The 23484-nt window shown below is 33.6% G+C and overlaps 3 protein-coding genes and 1 long non-coding RNA gene across 8 annotated transcripts in view; 3 read left to right on the top strand and 1 right to left on the bottom strand.

Annotated features, from left to right (window-relative positions):
* Positions 1–23484, top strand: part of LOC126694688 (F-box protein At4g22280-like) — a 94684-nt gene that overhangs the window by 11361 nt on the left and 59839 nt on the right. The window lies entirely within an intron of this gene.
* LOC126694690 (uncharacterized) overlaps positions 1–23484 on the top strand; it is an 89215-nt gene that overhangs the window by 41266 nt on the left and 24465 nt on the right. The window contains exons 1-4 of one of the 4 annotated variants that reach the window (XM_050391084.1): positions 8536–9270; positions 9588–9677; positions 13410–13477; positions 14497–14791. The exons of 1 other annotated variant lie outside the window; for it this stretch is intronic. In XM_050391084.1, the coding sequence (XP_050247041.1) occupies positions 8644–9270; positions 9588–9677; positions 13410–13477; positions 14497–14644 (933 nt within the window). In that variant the 5' untranslated portion in view covers positions 8536–8643 and the 3' untranslated portion in view covers positions 14645–14791. Of the gene's footprint in view, positions 1–8526; positions 9271–9587; positions 9678–13409; positions 13478–14496; positions 14792–23484 lie in introns of those variants that run through there. 2 more of the 4 variants (XM_050391088.1, XM_050391086.1) reach the window with 2 other exon arrangements.
* Positions 331–2521, bottom strand: LOC126694693 (uncharacterized). Its single transcript, XR_007645847.1, has 3 exons — positions 2262–2521; positions 957–1043; positions 331–597 (listed from the first exon to the last, which is right to left on the bottom strand). It is a non-coding gene; the product is annotated as an uncharacterized LOC126694693 (long non-coding RNA).
* LOC126694687 (F-box/FBD/LRR-repeat protein At5g56420-like) overlaps positions 19132–23484 on the top strand; it is a 64192-nt gene continuing 59839 nt past the window's right edge. The window contains exons 1-3 of one of the 2 annotated variants that reach the window (XM_050391079.1): positions 19133–19299; positions 19544–19745; positions 21894–22013. The gene's annotated coding sequence lies outside the window, so the exon portion shown is untranslated. Of the gene's footprint in view, positions 19300–19543; positions 19746–21893; positions 22014–23484 lie in introns of both variants that reach the window. The other variant, XM_050391078.1, reaches the window with a different exon arrangement.

Genomic DNA, 23484 nt, shown 5'->3' with positions numbered 1-23484 from the left:
TTTCTACTAACATATGAAGCTCATCTTGCATCTTGAAGTTAAGCACTAGCAGCTAAGGATTCTTTGAAAATTTATTTTAATACAAAACAAGAAAAAGGAAAGGGTGAGAGTTAAAACCATTGCACTATTCATAAGCTCAAGTGTGCAATCTCAGGTGGAAAATCTACTACTGGTTGTGTGAAAAAAAAAAATCCACAGTACCCTATTGTAGGAATGTGAGAATACCACATGAGAGAACAATTGGTACCTAAATATAAATAATTACTACTAAGAGAAAATTACTATGAAACAAATCATATTTTGCTATCATTTCTAGAAATTTTTTTTATGTAAGTACAATCAACCTGAATTTATTAACCGAATAGAAAATTAAAAGGGATAAAGGATTCAAAACATTGTTTTTCTAGTACTAATCACACATAAGTAGTGATGGCTTATATGGCAATTACAACAAATATTCTGTTACATTGAAGCTCCAACTTCATCTGAATTCACTGCAGCTCCATTAGAAACATCATCTCCATGAAGTTGAGCAGAAACATCGTCTATGACTGAATTCAACTGAGCAATCTTCTCCATTAATATTTTGCGGGTTCTCTATAGTCATCACACCACCAATGCAATATCAATGCATAGCAAACATTTATTAAAAAAAAAAAATGATAACTAAAACAATATCAATAATAGTTAAAAGAGGATGAAAATACAAGTTAACACAAACAATTTGTACAGTGTTTCTTTTTCTTATTTTTTTTTTTCCTGAAGCACAATTCATAAAGCTTACTTATACATACGAATCATTATATTTTTCTTGTTTGTCTTATGACAACCAACCATAACTAGGCCTTAAATTGTAACCAAAAAGACTTTTCTTTCAAAGCTGAACACGTTAACAAACATGCATACACACAAAATGAATAATTTAAAGGATTGCAAATGCAGGAACAACTTCTCACCTCCAAAGCTTTCTCCTCATCACATATAAATTTTGGCAACTTCCTCAACAAATCTTTTCTGTTAGCTCCAGCAAGTGCCTTGCTTATCTGCAAAAACTAAACTAATCAGTACTTCAGCCTAAAAAAATTTCAAAAAATAAATAAATAAACAGTGCATATGAGCTATTAATTGTATGAACAGTATATAAACCACATCAATAGCCCAATACTTACTGATGCATCACATGGCTGTTTAATTACGCCAAATAATTACATACATTTACATATTTCTTGATACTATGACTTTAAATGAAATATTTTTACTCTATAGGCTGAAAAATGTGACAAAAACACATGTATTACTCCAATTAATTAGAACTTAAGGAGACAGATGCACAACATTCTCATTACAAAGCCACTAACAAAGATACTTGCACAATTTGGTTTTCCATCAAATAAACCAGATTTTAGATCATTAAAGTGTCAAAACGAACACATACACTACTCTACTTAATTGATAACCTAGGGAAACACAAACACCCAAGACCAAATAAGGTGGATTTCAGTAGGTATATTTTCTCAAACATCTTCAGTGCATTTCACAACTCAAACCACAGTAGTAACATAGGGAATGAGAAAAAACTGATCCATTGTGACAAACTTCAAACCAAGAAATTATTATCAAGCTAAGAATCATAGTTCTGTTTTAGTGAAAGAAACTAAGGAATAAGAAATAGATACTCTTAGGCAAAGAAATCAGGATCAGAGGAAAAAAATCATAGCTTTAGTATCAACATTTCCAAAATGCCAAAGCCAATAGACCCATACACACAACAATTACAAGAAAACCCATTTTCATTCAATCACAATAGATTCGGCCATATTGCAAAGTCCCAATTTTCAAACTCAAGAAAAACCATCAAGGTTTACACTTAACAAGAAAACCCATTAATCAAGCTAATAAAAAAAAAAAAATCCAATTTCCATACACATAGCATCACAGTTTTAGCATAAAAATCCAAAAAAAAGGGTAGAATATAGAGACATAAACTAAAACTCTATGAAGCATTTCAACAAACATCTTTAATGCCCACCCAAAAACCAGCTTAAAAAATGCCAATAATAACAGTTACTGCTAATAGCAGAAATCCAAACAAGAAAACCCATTCATCAAGCTAATCAAAACTGAAACAAAATGTTATTCATCAAACTAATAAAAAAAGGAAACAAAATGAGTGTCAAAGGGGTTTCGGTCTTGTCTAAAAGGCCCAAAAAAATTAAAAAAAAAATAAAAGAGAAAGAAAATAAAGAATAAGAGAGCTGGACCCGCGGCCACTAGTGGTTGTGACGTCGATGAGAGGCACCGCCAATGGCGATAGGTGTGAGTGGAAGCAGAAGCTCGGCCATGGCTAGGCTTGAGAGAAGGAGAAAACAAAGAAACCCAGAATAGTGAGACGAGGAGAATGCCATAGTGGCAAGCATCACCGGTGGTGGTGAGGGATTTGGTGGCTGTTAGCTATAGCCATGGAGATTCAGCCATAGACAAAGGTTTGGTGGAAGAGAGAAATATTTTGAATCTTTTTTGATTTGATGAGAAGCTTAGGCAGGAAGCAGTGAGGAGAGAGCAAATTGAATTGGCAAAGAGCTGAGCAAACAGATTGCCAGCTTGGACTGATGAGGTGTCAAGTAAATGAGTCATTAGATTAAATCGATGGCTGGGATTTGTAGTATTGCCCTAGGTATTGTAGGGAATGTGAATCCATTTTTTATTATACGAAAGTGCATCACGGTGATACTACTCAATGTAAAGATAGTACCATTAAATGTGAGAGAAAATAAGACTATTAGGGAATGTGATAAAAGTGCAGTGACATGTGATGCAGATGCTGCATAATGTGAGAATAGTACCATCAAATGTAAGAAAAAAATAAGGAAATTATTGAATGTGACAAAAGTACAGTTACATGTGATGTTGATACTACTCAATGTGAGGATGGTACCATAAAATGTGAGCAAAAAAATAAGGGAACCATCGAATGTGAATAAAGTACAGTCACATGTAATGTTGGTACTGTGCAATGTGAGGTTGGTACTAGGAATGGCAACAAGTTGGGTTCCGTTCGGGTTTTTCCATATCCGTACCCAACCCGTGGGCTGCACCCGGCCCATTTATTAAACAGATTTTTTTACCAGGGCCCAGACCCGCCCCGCTGGGCCTTGCCCAGCCAAACCACTTCAGGGCCCAATCTTTAGCCCCTTACAGTGGCCCAATCAATTAAAAAAAAAAAAAAATTTCCTGAAAAAAAAAGAATCACAGCAATGCAACACAAACAACAAATCCAAATGAATCTCAAATCAAATCCACCATAACCATTCAAATTTCCTATTCACAGAAACCAAATATATTTGAAATCAAACTATTCACAGAAACCAAATACATTTGAAATCAAAATCTAAAACAAGTACATGCAAGGAACATCAAATCTTAACAACAAAATCTAAATCCCCAAACCCACAAGTTAAACAAAGAGAATCTAAATCCCCAAACCCATTAATCAAATAAAGAAAAAATGGAAGAAGAACATCAAAAACCATTGCCGTAAATCACTGTGGTTGTTCATCTTCGTCTTCATGGGTGAGATCGTAGAGGCTTTACTGCGAGAATCTTAGCTTTTCGTCTTCGTCTTCTTCGGCAAAGAAAGTGAGACTGAGAGGCTGAGAGCATGAGAGAGGCACGGCTGACAGTTGGTGGCTGACGACGTGAGACATGAGAGGAGAGTGAGTGAGAGTGGGAGAGGAGAGTGAGTCAGAGTGGTGAGTTGAAGAGAAAGAGACGAGAAATGGCTGAAGTCTGAAGAGATTGTAAGGGTAAGGTGTTTTAGTGTTTTATCAATATATATATATAAAAGAGGGTATTTTAGTAACTATACATATGTATTTAACCGGGTCGGGCTGGGTTTTTGTAAAAACTCGGACTTGACCCGGACCCGCTTCTAGTTTTTTTCTTTTTAAACCCAAACCTGACCCTATTTTTAATCGGACCGGGTAATACTCGGCCCATTAGGGTTGGATCGGGCCGTGTACCCGCAGGTCAAGTAGAAATTGCCATCCCTAGTTGGTACCATAAAATGTAAGAAAAAATAAAGGAACCACCGAATGTGACAAAAGTATAGTCACATATGATATTGATATTGCGCAATGTGAGAATGATACTATAAAATGTGAGAAAAAAAATAAGGGAACCATCAAATTTGACAAAAGTATAGTCACATGTGATATTGATATTGTGTAATGTGAGGATAGTACCATAAAATGTAAGAAAAAAAATAAGGGAACCATCGAATATGACAAAAGTACAATCACATGTGATGTTGGTACTGTGCAATGTAAGGATAGTACCATCAAATGTGAGAAAAAAATAAAGGAACCATCGAATGTGACAAAAATACAATCACATGTGATCTTGGTACTATGCAATGTCAGGATGGTACCATAAAATGTGAGAAAAAAAATAAGGGAACTATTGAATGTGACAAAAGTACAGTCACATGTAATGTTGGTACTACGCAATGTGAGGATAGTTTCATCAAATGTGAAAAAAAATAAAGGAACCACCGAATGTGACAAAAATATAGTCACATGTAATGTTGGTATTGTACAATGTGAGGATGGTACTATCAAATATGAGAAAAAAATAAGGAAACCACCTAATGTGATAAAAATACAGTCACATGTGATGTTGGTACTGCGCAATGTAAGAATGGTACCATCAAATGTGAGAAAAAAATAAGGGAACCACCGAATGTGACAAAAATACAGTTACATATAATATTGGTACTACACAATGTGAGGATAATACCATCAAATGTGAGAAAAAATAAGGGAACCATCGAATGTGATAAAAATACAATCACATATGATCTTGGTATTCCATAATATGAGGATGGTACCATAAAATATGAGGAAAAAAAAAAGGGAACCATCGAATGTGACAAAAATACAATCACATGTGATGTTGATACTGCATAATGTGAGGATGGTACCATCAAATGTGAGAAAAAATAAATGAACCACTGAATGTGACAATAAACAGTTACATATGATCTTGGTACTACGTAACTTGAGGATGGTACCATAAAATGTGAGAAAAAACAAAAAAGAAAACCATTGAATGTGACAAAAATACAGTCACATGTGATGTTGATATTGCACAATGTGAGGATGATACCATCAAATATGAGAAAAAAAATAAGGGAACTACCGAATGTGACAAAAGTATAGTCACATGTGATGTTGGTATTGCACAATGTGAGGATGCTACCATCAAATGTGAGAAAAAAATAAGAGAACTACCGAATTTGACAAAAATACAATTACATGTGATGTTAGTACTACACAATGTGAAGGTGGTACCATCAAATGTGATATTTTGGTAACTTGATATAGCAGGTTACCTACTAGTGGGTACCGTACCCCCAAAAAAAAGGGAAGGTACGCTAGAATTATCCTAAATTTTAAAGGCGTAAATGCACTTTTAATTCTTATATTTTGGTTTTTTTTTTTCCCCTACATTTTAATTTTACCATTTTTAGTTCCTAAACCAATTAGCGAGTGTCATATTGGTCCTTACCGTCAGCCAACTAACAAAAAAAGCTGACGTGACTGATGGAGTCCACTGTCAGCACATTAAATGCTGACGTGGCTAATAAAATAATATTAAAAATTATTTAGTATTTAAAATATGCCACTTCAGCATTTTAATTTAAAATTTTAAAAACAATAAACTTTAATTTTTCAATTCTAATTTAAATTAAAAAAAAAAAAAAACAAAACAAAGAACCTTTTTTTTCTTTTCAATTTTAAAGATTAAGAACATAGAAATCCAGCCCTAAAGAACATAGAAATTAAAACCTAGGCACGAGAAGTCAACTTAGAGAAAATCAAAAACCCAAAGTACAGAAACCACAATCCAAACCTACAGAAAATCAAATAGCAAAAATGAGTCCACAAACCCTAGATCTATGAAACTGAAATGAAGAGAGAGAAAATACTAAACCAACACCACCACCACCACTCCATCATCCACCATCACCACATCCATCACAAGGTTAGTGCGAAATTAAAAAGAAAAAAAAAAATTGACTCACCATCAAATGCACAAGATCAATGGTAGATTAGAGGAGGCAAAGAAGGGTTTGAGCAAGACTCAACCTATGGACAAACGATGACTACAAGTCAACGACGAAGGCAGTGGCATCAACTTGAGAACGACGGCGGTAAGAAGGAGGCTAGGTTTACTGGTTTAGGGATTTGAGAGAGAAAGGAGAACGTGAATCTGAGACTGAAGCGTGAAACTAATCCGGTGAAACCCATCCATTTTCCTTTTAAATTTCTCATAGGTCGGGTCGGTTTCTATGGGTCCGTGAGAAAAAAATTGATGATGTTGTGTTTGCTTCCACTAGAATTGATTACCCATATCTTTGGTTTAGGATTTGGCTTTTGTTATTGGGTTTTTTTCATTTGAGCTTGTTTGTACTAGGAGTTTGTGTTGATGGAGGTAAGCGAATTAGGTTGTTGCTCGTTTTGCTGAAGATGGATTGATGGGTTTGTGTCTGTATTCTTGCTGGATTTGTGTTTGTGTTTGTGTTCTTGTTGGATTTGTCTGGATTTTTATTTGTTTTTGTGTTCTTACTGGATTTGTGTTTGTGTTCTTGCTTATTCTTGTGTTTGTTTTCTAAGAAAAAAAAGAGAGAAAATGTCAAATAAATGAAAATTTTCTTCTTGTTCTTAAATCTGAATTTGTGTTCTTATTGTTATTGTTCAAGGCACTCTTAAATCTCAATTCACGTAATTTTTTGTTTTAAATTCTATTTTTAATTTTTTTATTTAGTTAAAATTAATAGATTATTATTTTTAATTTAAATGCTGATGTGACATTTTTTAATGCCAAAATAAAATTTTTTATTATTATTTTAATAGTGTCGTCAGCCATGTCAGCTTTTTTTGTTAGTTGGTTGACGGCAAAGACTGATATGACACGCGCTAATTGGTTTAGGGACAAAAAGTGGTAAAATTAAAATACAGGAACTAAAATTGAAAAAAGTTAAAATGTAAGGACTAAAAGTGCATTTACGCCAATTTTAAACTATCAGTGCATTATGTGTAGTACCCAATATATGTTATGATATGATTTGAAAATGGGATTATATAGTATATATTATGCAATTTTATTGTGAAGGTTTTTGTGAAAATAACTAAATAATGAATTATTATATAATTTGGTAATTCTTATATACTGTAACAAAGGATTTATAGCTCACATGGAAGGATTTTTTGTGTTGATATAGGTTTCATTTCACTTTTAGTTATATATTGAGGGTGTTATTTAAAACGATCTAAAACTTTCATGGTTTTAATATATATATATATATATATATTTAGGATTCAAGTTAAAAATCACCCTAAATTATATATAGGAATTATGTAATTTATTCAAGTATTTAACTAAAAGTTATCCAATTAACTAGTGCAACTGCAAGTAAGAATATACCACCTACCACAATATGATTTTTGAGATTTAAATTTTATTATACAATATATGATATTAACTAATATTATTTTCATATTTATTTAAATTATTGACAACATGTCAAAATAAATAAATAATAGGATTTTAAAAACTTAATGATTAAGGGCTTATTTGGTTTAGAAATAGCTCAGTTTTCAAAACTCATAACTCAAACCCAAAACTAATAACTTTTAACTCAAACCTCATCTTCACTCAAAAACTGCAAAACACTTGTTTGATTTAAAAACTCAATCACATATCTCATTCTAATAACTCAACTTTTTGCCAAAACTGGGGACTCCATCCACTGAAAATCAATTCTCAGTTTTTGAAAATACTCAAATGTTGTTTCCGAATTCCATCACTCAAACTCAAATTTTTCAGTTTTGAGTGATGGAAACAAGTACTCAAAACCAAGCCAAACACAAGTTTTTTTGTGGGACCCACGTGTTTTGGAAACTCAGTGATGAAAGCTGAGTGATATCACTCAAAATCAGTGTAATCAAAACAGGCTCTAAGTATGACTTTTTCGATGATTCTAATGATAAATTTTTTCAAGGTTTAGTTACACTATCTCATTTTCTGCACATGAAGAACCTAACTAGGTTTGCATCTCCCTTTCTCCCTTATTGTAAGGGGAAAATAAAAGTTTAATAAAATGGGCACAATTCATTCACATAAATGGTGAAGAGATCAAGGGGTTTAAGCCTACTGAATGGTGCAACTATCAAATTAATATATTAGAAAACCGCGCATGTAATGGAACTTAATCTTGTTGTAAATAGAATAACCAGATTCAGTAAAACTAAGTAGTTGGTTGATGATATGTTATTTAAACAAAGATCAACAAAACCAGCTCAGATGGGCCCGTATCCAAGATTTAAACGGTTTCTATATCAGCTTATTATATTTCTTCCTAGTTCCATGCATCAGAATAAAAGTCAATTTCTTAATTTATTTTTCACTAAATCTGATCAAAATAAAAAAAAAAAGGAAAAAGAAAAGTATATGTCAAAAGAGTAAAAGAAGGTCATGAATTACTGCCCTCTACATTCTCTCACAAGTCACATCTCTCTCTCTATATGCTGGGATTTCTTCATTCCTTTGTGTGCATTTTGAGAGAGAGAGAGAGAGAGAGAGATGGTGAACATTTTTGCAGTGTACAAGCCACTGTTACATTGGGTAATGAAGCTAGTCGGGATGAGATCCCAGCGAGTGGAAATCGATCCAGGAACCATAATGAATTTCTGGGTCCCTAATGAAACTCCAAAAAAATCCAAAAACAGTAATAATAATAAAGCTGTTGTATTCATTCATGGGTTTGCAGATGATGGTATTATTACGTGGCAATCCCAAGTGTTAGCTCTAGCAAGAAAGTACAAAGTTTATGTGCCGGATTTAGTCTTCTTTGGTGGCTCAATCACTGACAGATCAGAGCGGTCACCGGAGTTCCAAGCTGAGTGTGTGGCAAAGAGTCTGAAGAAACTAGGTGTGGAGAGGTGCACCTTGGTGGGGTTGAGCTATGGTGGGATGGTTGGGTTCAAGATGGCTGAGATGTACCCTGACTTGGTTGAGTCTATGGTGCTCACTTGCTCTGTCATCGCCTTGACGAAGTCCATAAGTGATGCAGCCCTTGAGAGGATTGGGTTCAAGTCCTGGTCTGATTATTTGCTTCCAGATTCTGTCCAAGGTGTGAAAATACTTTTTGACATTGCCACCTTCAAGTTGCCTCGGATCCCTAATTTCATTTACAAACATCATTTGGAGGTATGTAATATTATATCATATATGCTTCATCACGGTCACCCATATGGGCATGCGTAGATAGTATTAACTCTCTGTTTCCCATATGGGCATGCATAGCTTCTTTTACCTATACACCACAAAACTGATATTATGGATCAAAATCCTTTAGAATTGTCAGAGTTATTTTGTATGTACATCCTGTATATTCCAATTATGGATCAAACTGATATATGCTTCATCATGGTCACCCGTATGGGCATGCGTACATCCTGTATATTCCAATTAAATATTATTAATTTGTAGCTCATGGTCATGGACCGATCTCATTGACTATGCAGGTAATGTTTGACAACAGAAAGGAGAGAGAAGAATTACTCGAGGCTTTGGTCATTGATGATAATGACTTTACCATTCCTAGCCATCCTCAGGTTTGAATTTGAGCATTGAGAATTAAAATCGTATAAATTTGTGCAGAATGATGCCTGTCAAATATATAGGAAATGGAATTTTATTGCGCTACGTGATATGCGTAGCAATTAGGTTCTATGTCAACCCACAATATTCTCTAGAAAAATTTTGCACGACTTTCTGAGATGAGAAAATTTTTTTCCACTTTCCTTCCTTTTACACGTCTCTCTAGTCTCTAGCGTCTTCAGCAACATACACATCACAACTTACAATTACATTAAACACTTACACTTATAGCAATTTATAAGCAACATTAATACAGAAGTGCTTGATGCATGCATTTGTTTCTGTTAAATATTAGCATTGATACACCATGTTGAATATGCTAGAATAGATGCGGAAGCAAAAGCATAAAGTATAGAACACAGTAACACACGAGAGTTATGTGGTTCAGCTTAATGGCCTACATCCACGGAGGAAACCCTAAAGAGCTACATCAATAATATATTAGAGTGTAGTACAAATCCTGTGTTATAATGAATCATAATATGTGTATATATAGTAGACTAAACCCTAGACTAATAGACTTCTAGTACAAGTAGGAGACTTGACTTGCACACAAAGTAGAATTAGGATTTGGCCTATGCTAATGGGCTAATATATCTCTAACACCCCCTCTCAAACTCAAGATGGAAACTTGATGAAATCTTGAGATTTGATAAGGTTGAGAAGATCCCTTGAATGAAGTTTGGCTCTGTGACGGTAGTTTGAGGAAGGCAATGGTCTTGCAGTGTTGATGCGACTTCTAACGGTGGCTTGACTATACCGGAGAGTTTTGATGGCAGTAGTAGGAAGCCAAAGAAGATGAACGCAGTGAAGAAAAACACCGAGGAAGATAAAGATTGCTCTTAAATATACCGTAAGGACAGAAAACCATGACCACAAGAAGGTGGCTCTGATACCATGTTAAATATTAGCATTGATACACCATGTTGAATATGCTAGAATAGATGCGGAAGCAAAAGCATAAAGTATAGAACACAGTAACACACGAGAGTTACGTGGTTCAGCTTAACGGCCTACATCCACGGAGGAAACCCTAAAGGGTTACATCAATAATATATTAGAGTGTAGTACAAATCCTGTGTTACAATGAATCATAATATGTGTATATATAGTAGACTAAACCCTAGACTAATAGACTTCTAGTACAAGTAGGAGACTTGGCGTGCACACAAAGTAGAATTAGGCTTGGGCCTATGCTAATGGGCTAATATATCTCTAACAGTTTCCCTAGAATGCTTTAATTATTGAATGGTAAATATAAATTTTAAGTCATTCATTAGTTTGAGTTTTGCTTACTTTTCCTGCAAATCGCAATATTAGTTGCTGTCTTATTTCACACTCAAGCAAGCTAGCACACATGGTGGAAGATTTTGCTGTTAATATACCAATTTTCTCGAAAGTTTAAGGCTTGTTCGTTTGTGTTGTTTAAACAATACAACACGTATTTCCACAACATTTTTCCACCCTCACACATATTTTCTCAATACTTAAACAACGTTGCCAGAACAACATTAACAAACGGGATTTTAAACTTGTAACTATCACATATGTCTAATACTTGACCAACTGAAATTTAATGTTTTGTGCAACATTTAAGTTCTGATCATCAAGTCTATAGTCTACAGTGTTATGTGGGTTCCATAATGTCTGTTTTTCGAGAAATTATAAGGTCCTCATGATGGACAAATAACGTGGTCTACCATTCCACTAAAAGACTTCCACTTGTTTAAATTTGTTGAGTCAAAATTTTTTTTTAAATAGAAACTGATTACTGACTCAGCAATTTTAAACAAATAAGAGTCTTTTAATAGTATGATGAACAGATAACAGGCTCCATCATAAGAACTGTATAATTTCTCCTGTTTTTCAAATGAGTAGACACTTCCATGGAACTAGCGAGATAGGATTTAGAGATTTGATGTCAGCCTTCATTCTATTAATGCTACTGGGACTCCACAAATCAGGTCTCTCCCTCCATATCCAACACGTGTTAACTAGCCTCACATACACCTAAAACTAAACCTAATTGGTAATATGGCTATTGGATAGATTAAAATTCAAATATAAAATAGAGAAACTATTTCAACTTGGCAAGATAATGGAATAATTAAGAGGATGACATGACATCTATTTGGGACAATCAAAATATTATATATTTGATATATCTTATTTTTTGTCCCTACTCTTACGCATATTATGTCCATCAAGATATATATATATATATATATATTTTTTTTTTTAATCTTTGTAAGAAAGAAGTAAATTCCATAGTTTTGACAAAAAATGAAAGAGACTGCAATGTTCATATATTATATATTTGATATATCTTATTTTTTGTCCCTACTCTTACGCGTATTATGTCCATCAAGATATAAATATAGATATAGATATAAATATATATATATATATATATATATATATATTTTTTAATCTTTGTAAGAAAGAAGTAAATTCCATAGTTTCGACAAAAAATGAAAGAGACTGCAATGTTCATATATGACCCGTTATTCAAACCTTGACTATTTTGTCAGCCCCCACAGGAGCGCCACAAATGTTTTTTTTTGTTGACATTTCTAGTTTCATAAGTTTCGCATTTTTTACTTTGAGATAAGGGAGTCAATTTTATATTGGAGATTATACCGATTTGGTCAGTGAAACGAAATATTTTGGAACCGATCAGTACTGGTGTACCATTTTAGGATTACCGCTATTTTATAAAGATTTCAAATTTAGTAATGATTGAGTGTAAAAATCATGTTAGTAAAAGTCAAAGTGTAAAAAAAAACTCATTTAAATATCTTTGATCCTTAAGTTTTAGTTAAAATACTATCTTTTAAAATTCATTATACATTGATATTATTTTTAATTATTATTGTTAATAATACAAAGTTTTTTTAGATGACACATGTTAGTAGGTTTTGTTAATTATTATTCTTATTATTATAATAAATCCATTAGAAATTGATATATTTGGTAATTGGTGTAACGTAGTTGAAGTTAAAAATAAAATACATAAATAAAAATTTCAATAAAAGGAAGTTAAGATTGAATTCATCTTCACATGAGTGGGTGTTGGACACTCAAAACAATTAAAAAATATATAAATTATTTTATTCAAATAAATTAATTATAATAAAGGGGAAGCTGTCAAGCACATAAAACAAAAAGCACAAAACAAAAGAAACTGAAAAGACAAACTAAAACAAAACAAAAGCCAAGAACTGAAGAAAGAGGGTTTGGGTTATTTAACGAAGAAGAAGAAGAAGTGGGAGGAGAAGAAGATTGGCAAAATGGGATTCCGGCAATGTGGCGGTGACTTTCTGGCGACAGTAGCAGCATAGTGAGAGACTGTAAGTTAATATGTTATATGTTACTGAAAGAGGAGAGAGATACTGGATCTGAAAATTTTTCTTTCTTTTTTATCTGAAAGTCATGTTTCGGTCCGGTATGATTTTTTCAGCTGAAGCATGATATTTCGTCCGATATAGCCAGAACAACCCGGTATGACCGGTATTTGAACCGGAATGAAACACGTGTGTTTCTATACTGTTTTAAGCTCCGGTAAGGAATATACCGGCTGGTACAGTACGGTATCAACTCCCTTGCTTTGAGAGCAGAAGAAAAATAAGAATATAATAAAATTGGAAATTTGTTAACCTAATGATGCATATGGTTGTTGCATGCAGAGAGTACATCTCTTGTGGGGAGAGAATGACATCATTTTCAACATGGAAGTTGTTAACAACTTGAAGAGGTATGTTTCATTTATGCCATAAGAATAGTCATTAATCAAAGCTTTTGAATACATCGAGATGCCCCCCCCCCCCCTCCCCAAGGGACGGAGCTAATAAGTATAAACATTTTTTTTTTTTGAAACTCCAAGTAAGCATTCATTTAAAAGAGAAGTGTTATGTTCATAATATTTTTATAACAAATCGTAAGTAGTAGGTTATTATTAGTGTTTTATGATTAAGAAAAAAGTAGGAATAGTCATTAATCAAAGCTTTTGAATACATTGAAATGCCCACCCCCCCCCCCCCCCCAAGGGACGGAGCTAATAAGTATAAACATTTTTTTTTTTTGAAACTCCAAGTAAGCATTCATTTAAAAGAGAAGTGTTATGTTTATAATATTTTCATAACAAATCGTAAGTAGTAAGTTATTATTAGTTGTCTTATGATTGAGAAAAAAGTAATTTAAGTTGTGGATTCAAATTAAAATCAATAACAACTTACCGTATGTGATTTGTTATGAAAATATTATGAAAATGTCATGAACATAGCACTTCTCAATTTAGAAAGTTAGGTTTTTTTTTTTTTGGTGTCTTGTGTGTTGTCAAATGTGTGTGGGTGTTCACTTAAACTAGTTAGAATTGGTTTAGGAATTTTTTATTTTATTTTTTGCTTGCGTCTTGGGTGGGTTTGTTTTGAGATGTTGTTTGGGCTTAAGTTTGTTATTGGTAAATTTTTTTGTTAAGCTTGTTTAATTTATTTCAAATTTTAGATCAATAAAATTTTTTATGTAACCTTTAAAAAGATCAATAATATTGTTAAGAGGGAAAAATGCAAATTTATTAAAACAAATTGTTAAAATTAATACATAAATACATACTAAAAAGAATTTGAAAAAATTTAAGGGGGCCCACTGCCCCGAAGTCCAACTATATTTCCGTCACTGATGACACCGATTGAAAGCAAATTCAATCAAATGGGCCTTAATTATGTTGTTTTATGTATATACTAATAACTAATTAGGCATTGGTTGTGATCGCAGACAATTGGGAGACAGAGCAACACTACAATATATAGAGAAAGCAGGTCACCTTGTTGAGGCTGAACGACCATGCGTCTACAACAAGCATCTCAAAGAAATTCTCACCACTTTATTGGAAGATGGAGACCAAACGCAACGAAGCTTATAGTTAATTTGTCATCCTTTGTGGAATACTTCTATTGTTTGGAGCTCAATATATATACTTTATAGTAATTTTTGTTTCTATTGCGAATCAAAATATTTAAAAACATGTTGACTATGTCTTGGTAACTAAAATATTTCTTTTATTTGCTTACTCTCTTTTTTTTTTTTTTTTTTTTTTTTTTAAGCAAGACAATGATATTGGTTTCCCACTTTTATTTATTTATTTATTTTTTTTTTTTCAATTATTATAACAAGTAAGAGAGAGGGTACTCTAATCCTCAAACAATGCTAATGACTATGAGAGCAGAAATGAGTTGTTCATAAGTCAAACTTTATTTCACATATTGAAATTATTAAAAAAGATCTTCAAGATATCAAAAAAATATACGTATATTATATTGTATTGTATGTAATTATAAAAATATAAGGCTTACAATCACATTAAGCACCAACTCTTATAGCAATTTGTATTTTAGTCATTTCATTACCAGTCTCGTTTCTCTTTTCTAAAAACAAATATTTGAATGATTAACACAAATTATAAAATGAACAATCACAAATCATAATCTCAAAGGTTAGCTAAATGGTTCTTAAAATATCATGATATCCATGAAATCTTGGATTCAAAACTTCTTGCTAACATGTTAAGACATAGGTTTAAGAAATTTTTCTCTATTATAACCTAACGTGTGTGAGATGAGAAACTAAATAAAAAAGTACTCACAAGTCACAACCTGTCTGAGTCTCACGTTTGAATTTTGCATACTTTTCTTGTAAACTGTAATATTAGTTGCTGTCTTATTTCGATTCAAGCTAGCTAGCTATCACGCATGCTAGATGATCTTGACCGAGTAAAATTAATGTTTTCTGCTATCATCACTTGTCTACAGTCTACTGTGTTGTGTGGGTTCTATAAGAAAAATGCTAAAGTCACCAACTATTTGACAATTTTTTTACAAATTAATGATGTGGTGAGTAGTTATTAATAAGTAAAAATGTGACGTTAGTGGTGGACTTAGAAAAAAAAAAATTTGTCATATCAATAATTTGTATAAAAATGTTGCAAAATAGTTCGTGAATGTCTGTTTTTCAAACAACTTTGTCCTCTCATGGAATTTAATGCATATGGAACTACTCCACAAATCATGCCTCTCCCTCCTATCCAACACGTGTTAACAAGACTCACATACATCTAACGCTAAGCCTAAGTAGTAATATGCCCATGGGTTGATTAAAATTCGAATGTAAAATTAAAAGAGAAACTATTTCAACTTGGCATGAGATTATGGAATAATTAATTAAGAGGAAACATCTATTTGGCACAATCAAAATATTATATATTGATATATATATATATATATATATCTTGTTTTTGTCCATACTCTTACACATAATAAGAAGGCAACAACAATTAGGTGTTTATTAAAATAGTTGCAACCTCAAGATGTGTTTGATCTTTGGTCAGCCACCACAGTAGCCCCATAAACGTTTTTGACATTTCTTCTTTCATTAGCTTTGCACTTCTGACTTTGAGGAGTGAGGACAGTAAAAATAAGAATATAATACTATTAACACATTTGTTTAACTAATGAGGCATGTTGTTGTTGTTGTTGATCTCTTGTGGGGAGAGGGTGACAACTTTTTCAACATGGAAGTTTGTCAACAATTTGAAGAGGTATGTTTCCTTTATACCATACGAACAAGTCATTAATCAAAGATTTTGGATACAATGAGATGACACCGATTGAAAGCAAGTTCAATCAAAATGGGCCTTATGTTGTTTTATGTATACACTAATATACATATATTATATGTAATTATATAAAACTAAATATAAACAATAATTTAGAAAATACAAAAAATAGTATTATATTAATAAAACATTAATTATCATAAAAAATCTCAACGGATCTCTTGATTAGTTGATATATCAACTCCGTGATTATGAAATAATAAATCGGTATTTTAAATCGCAAGCCAAGATTTCACTTGTAAATTAAAAAGATCCTCTTTCTCAAAAAAAAAAAAAAAAAAAAGAAAAAGAAAAAGAAAAAAGATCCTAATTCAAGATGGACATTGATGGAAAATACTGGAGTAGCCCAAGCCCAAAACCCAATCGAACCAAATTGTCCGAGAGTTTGTAACTAGAGTTTTGTAATCAAGTGTAAAGTAGTCTATATACCGTCCTTGGGTGATGTTTCATTTTTAGCTATTGTAAAACTCATATACCTGTCCATCTCTTGTCGCTTTATTTAACAAACCGAAATCAGGCCAACACAACGAGAAATTATAGAGTCCTTTGAAGGACCACATCACTTGTTCACCATTTTACTAAAAAACTTCCACTTGTTTAAAATTGCTGAGTCAGTAATTAATTTATGTTTAAAAAAATTTTCTAACTAACAATTTTAAACAAGTGGAAGTTTTTTAGTGAAATGGTAGACCACATCATTTATCCACCATGTGGATCCTATAATTTCTCCAACACAACCCATAAAAATCAACCTATAACCACCAAAAAAACACCTACAACAACAACCCAAAAAAACACCACTACAACCACCACAATAATCGCAACCATAGCCCAGCTAGAAACACCGATTGACAAAGATCTAAAGCTCTAAGTGAGATTGGCAGGGTGGCATGATGAGATTAGTGTTAGAGGAAAAGAGTGAGAGCGGAAGACAGTAGCATGGCTAAGGAAGAGAGAAATAGACAAACGAGGAGATCAGAGAGATGTATTAAGGAGAGAGAAAAGTTTTATAAATAATACTAAATATTTTTAGCATTTCTAACAATACCGCACCATTAATAAAATTGTCCCGTAGGAAATGCCAAATTTTTTTTTTGGGGCATTTGACACATCTCATAAAGGTTGGTTTTTGGTGTTTTATGTGTCAAATACCAAAAATTTAGCATTTCACACACATGATACCAATGTCCTTAGAGCATTAGCATCCGGAATGCAAAAAAAGTTCTATTTTGCATCCTTAAACACCACACTACAAGAAAATCGAGCTAGTGCGGTGGGTGCGAAAACTGCCGCTATATGTCACATATTGCGGCGCTTTTTTGGACCACACCCTATAGATGAGATATATTGCGGTGTTCTATTAGACTACCACAATAGATCTAGCCTTTTGTAGCGTACTACAGTGGTACTATATAAAACCGTCACAATATACATGTTTTAGCAGCGTTAGACTTAGCTATAGCAGCGCTCCATAAACTTGCTGCAATATATAAGTTTTAGCGGCATTTGATTTAGTTATAGCGGCAGTTTAAGCGACCACCGCAATAAACCTGTTAATTGCCCAAAAGTCCATTTTTTTTTTCCATTCATTTTCCTCACATAAATCTATCAATTTAGATCCCAACCTTATCATTTCTCATCCATTTGTCTCCCTCTAAAAAAACACTATTTCTCTCTCTCTCTCTCTCTCTCTCTCTCTCTCTCTCTCTCTCTCTCTCTCTCTCAAATTAAAATCTCATGTCATTGATCTCAATACCCAACGATCGATCTTCCCACCACCACCATGCATTCTCACTCTTAAACCCTAGATTGGGTTTGTCTCTATTAGCACTTGCTGTAGCCACTAGCCGATTGAAGCCCCAAAAACAGCCATCGAGGCTTGATTGGGAATATAAAAGTGACTTTCAACAACACGTCCACAACCCACCCCACGACTCATCATCGAACCCAACTGACCACCACTTCCACAACCACCAATCACCATGATCCACCATGGAGGGACGAGGCAGAAAGAGAGAGACCCATTGAGAGAGCGACCCACTAAAAGAGAGACGTTGATTTGAATGAAAGAGAGAGTAAAGCATCGATCTTTGAGAGAGAGAGAGAGAGAGCCACCGGTTTGAGAGAGAGAGAAAGTTAGTATGAGAGCAGAGGACTTTGAGACATATTTGGGTATGATTTTGAGCAAAAGTGAGAGATAGAGAGAGCGGATTGATGAGCGATATGTGCGAAGAGCGAAGAGGGAAGAGCAAAGATGGCAATGCTTGGTCATGGAGTTAGAGAGAGATCTAATAATTTTGGAAAACAAAGAGAGGGAGAGAGGAAGGATTGCGAATGTCTTAGCTAGAAGAGTTAGAGAATCGGTTTAAGAAGGAGGTTTTGGGGATGAAGCTTTTTTGAGTGTATGATTGTGCGAGAAAATGCTTAATAAAATGTTATTTTAATTAATTGATATTGATCGAAGAATTTGTGTTATATTTTGTGGCCCTCTACAGTGGCGGTATTAAAAACCACTACAATATAAATGTTTTAGTGGCATTTTTGTTACTTATAGCGGCGGGTTGGATGACCACGGCAATAGATACTTTTTTGCGGCGCTTTTTCTTAGTTATCATTGCGATTTGGACCGCCACAATAAACCTTTTAATTGCCCATGTATAGTCTAATTTATCCCTATGTTGTTTTGTCGTTTCCCTTGCCTAAGCGCCCTTTTGGCTTTTCATTTTCCCTTTGTTAGCTCTAAGAAACCACCCCCACCCCCCACCACACACACACACTCTCTCTCTCTATCAAAATCTCTTTCACTCTTAAAATCTCCAATCCTCAGCACATGCCAAACCCACCCAACTCACTGGAGATCGAACTCGACAGTGACCCACTCCTACTCACGTCGTTGCCAATCTCCAGTAAGCATCTCATGAGTTTTTATTTTGCTTTATTTGTCCATGTGCCTCTATTTTCAAGAATCGATGAAGATACACATATGAATTTTGTAGAAAATTTGGAAAAAAATTAATCGGAATGTGGGTATTGTGATGAAAAGTCTTTATCCTGTTGTTATGTTAGCTCTGGGTATTGTGATGTTCAAATTTGGAGAAACATTAATCAGAATGTGGTTTTTTTGTTTTATTTTTTTGACGCATTCTTCAGACAACATCCAAGCCCAACCTAGAATCTTAGTGATAATGATGATGATGATGATGATGGGAAAGTAGTTCTTGGTGAAGTTGTCACTATTGGTTGTTCTGACTGTGGTGTTGTGCTTTTAAAGGTTTTCTTTCTCGGTTTTTGGTTGTGGGTGTTTCATATTTGAGCATTTCCATTTCTTGAAATGGGTTTTTCACTGCATTTGGTAGGTGGTTCCTTTTTCTCTTGTTCCCATAGGATTAGAAATTTTATTTACTTTTTGTTTGCTCTCTTTTAATTGTTTTCCCATTTTTAGTAATGGATTTTTGTGTGTGTCCTGTTTGATGTTTGATCTTAAGGTTAGGCAAGCAATGAATCTGTTTCTCTCTCTCTGGAGAGATAGAGGGGGGGTTCTTTTCCTTTTTCTTGAATGATTGAGCTCCAAAGAGTTTGAAGGAGATTCAGCGAAGAATTCAATTTTGTGTTGAGTGTTTGTGTGGTAATTGGAGAGTGGTTTTTTCTGTGTTTGGCTATTTAGTAGAGGAAATGAGTACCAACTAAAATGCTCAACTCATAGTTTTTGTTTGTTGCTTGTTTTTTTTACTTGTCTTGCTGCTTAAGATAGCTTCTTGTGTTGACTGTAGTTGCAAATTGTTTTATAAGTTGTTCCTATCTATAGTAATTTTACTCATTCATTTATTTAAAAAATAAATAATAATAATAAAAAAAAAACCTTTTCTGACCTTAGTTTTTTGGTCCTTTTAAGTCCAGTTGACACATTGCAAAACTTGGCAGAAACCCCCTCCATTCACTTGCTTTTACATGTATAGTATAACTTGTCCCAAACATAAACTCAAAAATAGGGGTGTTTAGGCCTAGTTAGCAACCTTACATAGAGAAAACTAGAAATGAAAAAGCAATTTAATTAAAAGGAGAGGAGGTAATTATTTGTACAGAAATTATTTCTGGTTCATTTTTCAACTCACAAAGCAAAAGGAAAAAAATGGTAGAAAGACATGAGATCAGACAGCTGTTCTACTGTCATTTTCCCCATCACACTTCTTGCTAGCTTTTCTTTCTCCTCAGTGAACTTCAATCTCTCAATGTAGGAACCTGCATTCCTTACTGTTGCACCCATTTGCTTCAACCTATTCTCTTGTCGAAAAGTTAGTGCTGTGTTTGACTGCAATGAAATAACATACCCAATTCATACCTAAACATATAAAAAATAATAGGCAAAGATTATATTGTATAATATCTAATTAAGAAGGAAAACCCCAATAAATAAATATAAATCAAGCACTCTTTTGATCTATATCTATATAATACCTCAAGAGATTCTGCTCCAGCTTCAAGTTCAGATTCTTTCCAGGGATGTCTCACACGGCCAGTAGTGTATAAGTGTCCTGCAAGAAAAATTGTTGAAATATATACACACATGCTGAGAATTTATAGGATTGGCTGATTCAAATCTTGAAAAAGAATAATTAATTAACTTGGATATTCTATACATAAGCATGGGATTATTTGATGTAGAACTATATCATTGGAATTTTTGAAAAGTTGAATAATCAAAACATCAAGGCAAATAGATGCATATTTCAATAGTTTTATCAGTTAGTAGTTAGTTTAGGCCTTAATTTAGTTATTTTATTATGCTATTTTGGTCTTTTAGCAAAGTTGTAGGAAATTTAAGGTTTATTTTGCCGTTTTATTTTTTGAGAAAACTGCCAAAACTTATAACCCAAGAGGCTTTGATAAATATGTGTTGTTATAGATTGATTTTGTCATACTTGAATAGATTAATTTTCTGAACAGTCCTCAAATTTCTGTTGGATTCTAGATCATCTTGGAGCTCAAATTTTTGATGTGTTCTTTCCTTGTCCTTTTTTCAAATTTAGTGCTTCTTTTAATGCTCATTATAATGTGAGACATAATTTGACATGATTTAGAAATTTTGCCCATGAATTTTCTAGGAACCTTTCCTTATTTTATATTGTTGATTTATTAGGATATGTAACTTTTGTACTTTGTTAATTCATTGGTTTTTTAGTTTTGTTCAATGTTGCAATCGTTTTAAAGATTGGTTTGTTGTATAGTTATGGTTTGAAGTTGTGTATAGATCCAAATGCTTTGACAGCTGCATGCATCACTTATTAATGCTATAGGACTGTAAATAATTAAAATTTGATGGATAGTTGATGATTGTCGCAGTTACTTTATGAACTAAGCTCCAACTTTAGATGCTTACATGCTGATGGATAGTTTTGGCTAACATTCTTAAGTAGGCTGATTTGAGAATGCAATAAACTATATATCAATTTTAGATTTGAGAATGAACTTAGGTTTATATATATTCTTTCCTTGTTGGCAGATTGCAAAAAGAAGAGGCATTACAAGTTCATGTGATCAAAGCAAGTGAATTTGTTTGTGTTAGATGGCATTACAAGTTCGTGTGATCAAAGCAAGTGAATTTGTTTGTGTTAGACTTAAGGCTCTCTCTCTCTCTTTGTTTGTGTTTGTGGTGGGTTGTTGAATTGGGGCAAGCAGGTGGCTTACATGGAGTTATAAGGTGGTTTTAGCTGATATTGAGAGTGTTGATTGTTTTGCGTAATATTAGATGATTCTTGTTGAGTTGTTTTTATTTGATTAATTAATTTTAAAGGCTTCTCTCTATCTTTTTCACACATGAGGAAGACTAAAATGAAATGGGATATTTAAAGAGATGTCCATTCTTAAAGAATATTGCTAGTAATGATGTTATAGTTACCAAATGTGTTAATAACTTCTCTATGCATTTGAATTCGTTGTTTTCTTAGGAACATAGCTGAAAGTGAATGACTAAAGATGATTTGTTTCTTAACTTAAAGTGAAAATGAACTAAATAAAACGTGTGTTAACTCTTGGTTTATGCTTTCATGAAATCACAATATAGGTGTTTCTTGTAAACCACTTTATAGCAATGGATAAGAGTTGGATGAAACTTACCAATAGAAGGTCGCGAGAATATTTAGATGGAGTCCAACAGTTTCTAAATTTTTCATCTAACCATGCACACCCGGATGGAACGATTTCATGTCCATGTAAAAAATGTGTGCATATAGATTTGTGGCCTACAGATGTTGTACAGGCTCACTTAGTGTCACATGGGATTTGTAGGGGTTATGACCCTTGGGTTTTTAATGGGGAATCATCGTTTACAAAGACTTTTACTGAAATTCCTAATAGTCATGTCCAAGAAAACCCGATAGAGTATGCCGATCTTGTGACATGTTGTATGACATGTTCCTCATACATGATATGGCATTTAGGAAAATGGAAGAAGTCCCTAGTGTGCAACAACACACAGAAAGTCCTAATGAAGATGCACTTCAGTTTATGAAATTGCTTGAAGATGCTAATCAACCTTTTTTTTTTTTTTTTTTTTTTTTTTTTTTTTTTTTTTTTTTTTTTGGAGAAATGAATACTTGCTATATTATTAACCAAGAATTGGGGAAATCAGTCACAACAAAAGACAAAATATTCGGTGGAACACACTCCGACAAGATTTGAGAAGAAAAAGATTGTCTCGTTCTCTGGGCTAAAGCATGTGCAACTGCATTGCCTTCCGACCTACATGAGCAAAAGAAATACTCAAAAAAGAGTTTGATTGGGACATAATGTCCTTGATGAGCTGCCCTCCTTGAGATTTTTCCATGCCTTTACCCCTTAATGAGTTTATGATAGATTCAAAATTGCCTTCGCAAACAAACTGTGCATGGCCCAATTCTGCAGTGAATTGTACTGCTCGCCTAGTAGCAAGAAGCTCAAGGATTTCTATTGTTGGTGGTTTCACAATCTGCTTTGATAGGGCAGCCAACACTTGGCCTTTGCTATTCCGAATTACTACACCTAATCCCGCCTTATCTGACTCTCCGTACATGGCTCCATCATAGTTAGTCTTCATCAAACCCGCTACAGGAGGA

This window comes from Quercus robur, chromosome 8, assembly GCF_932294415.1.
Source record: "Quercus robur chromosome 8, dhQueRobu3.1, whole genome shotgun sequence".
Taxonomy (NCBI): domain Eukaryota; kingdom Viridiplantae; phylum Streptophyta; class Magnoliopsida; order Fagales; family Fagaceae; genus Quercus; species Quercus robur.
Note: the sequence above shows the minus strand (reverse complement) of the source record. Positions and strands in the feature narration are given on the sequence as shown.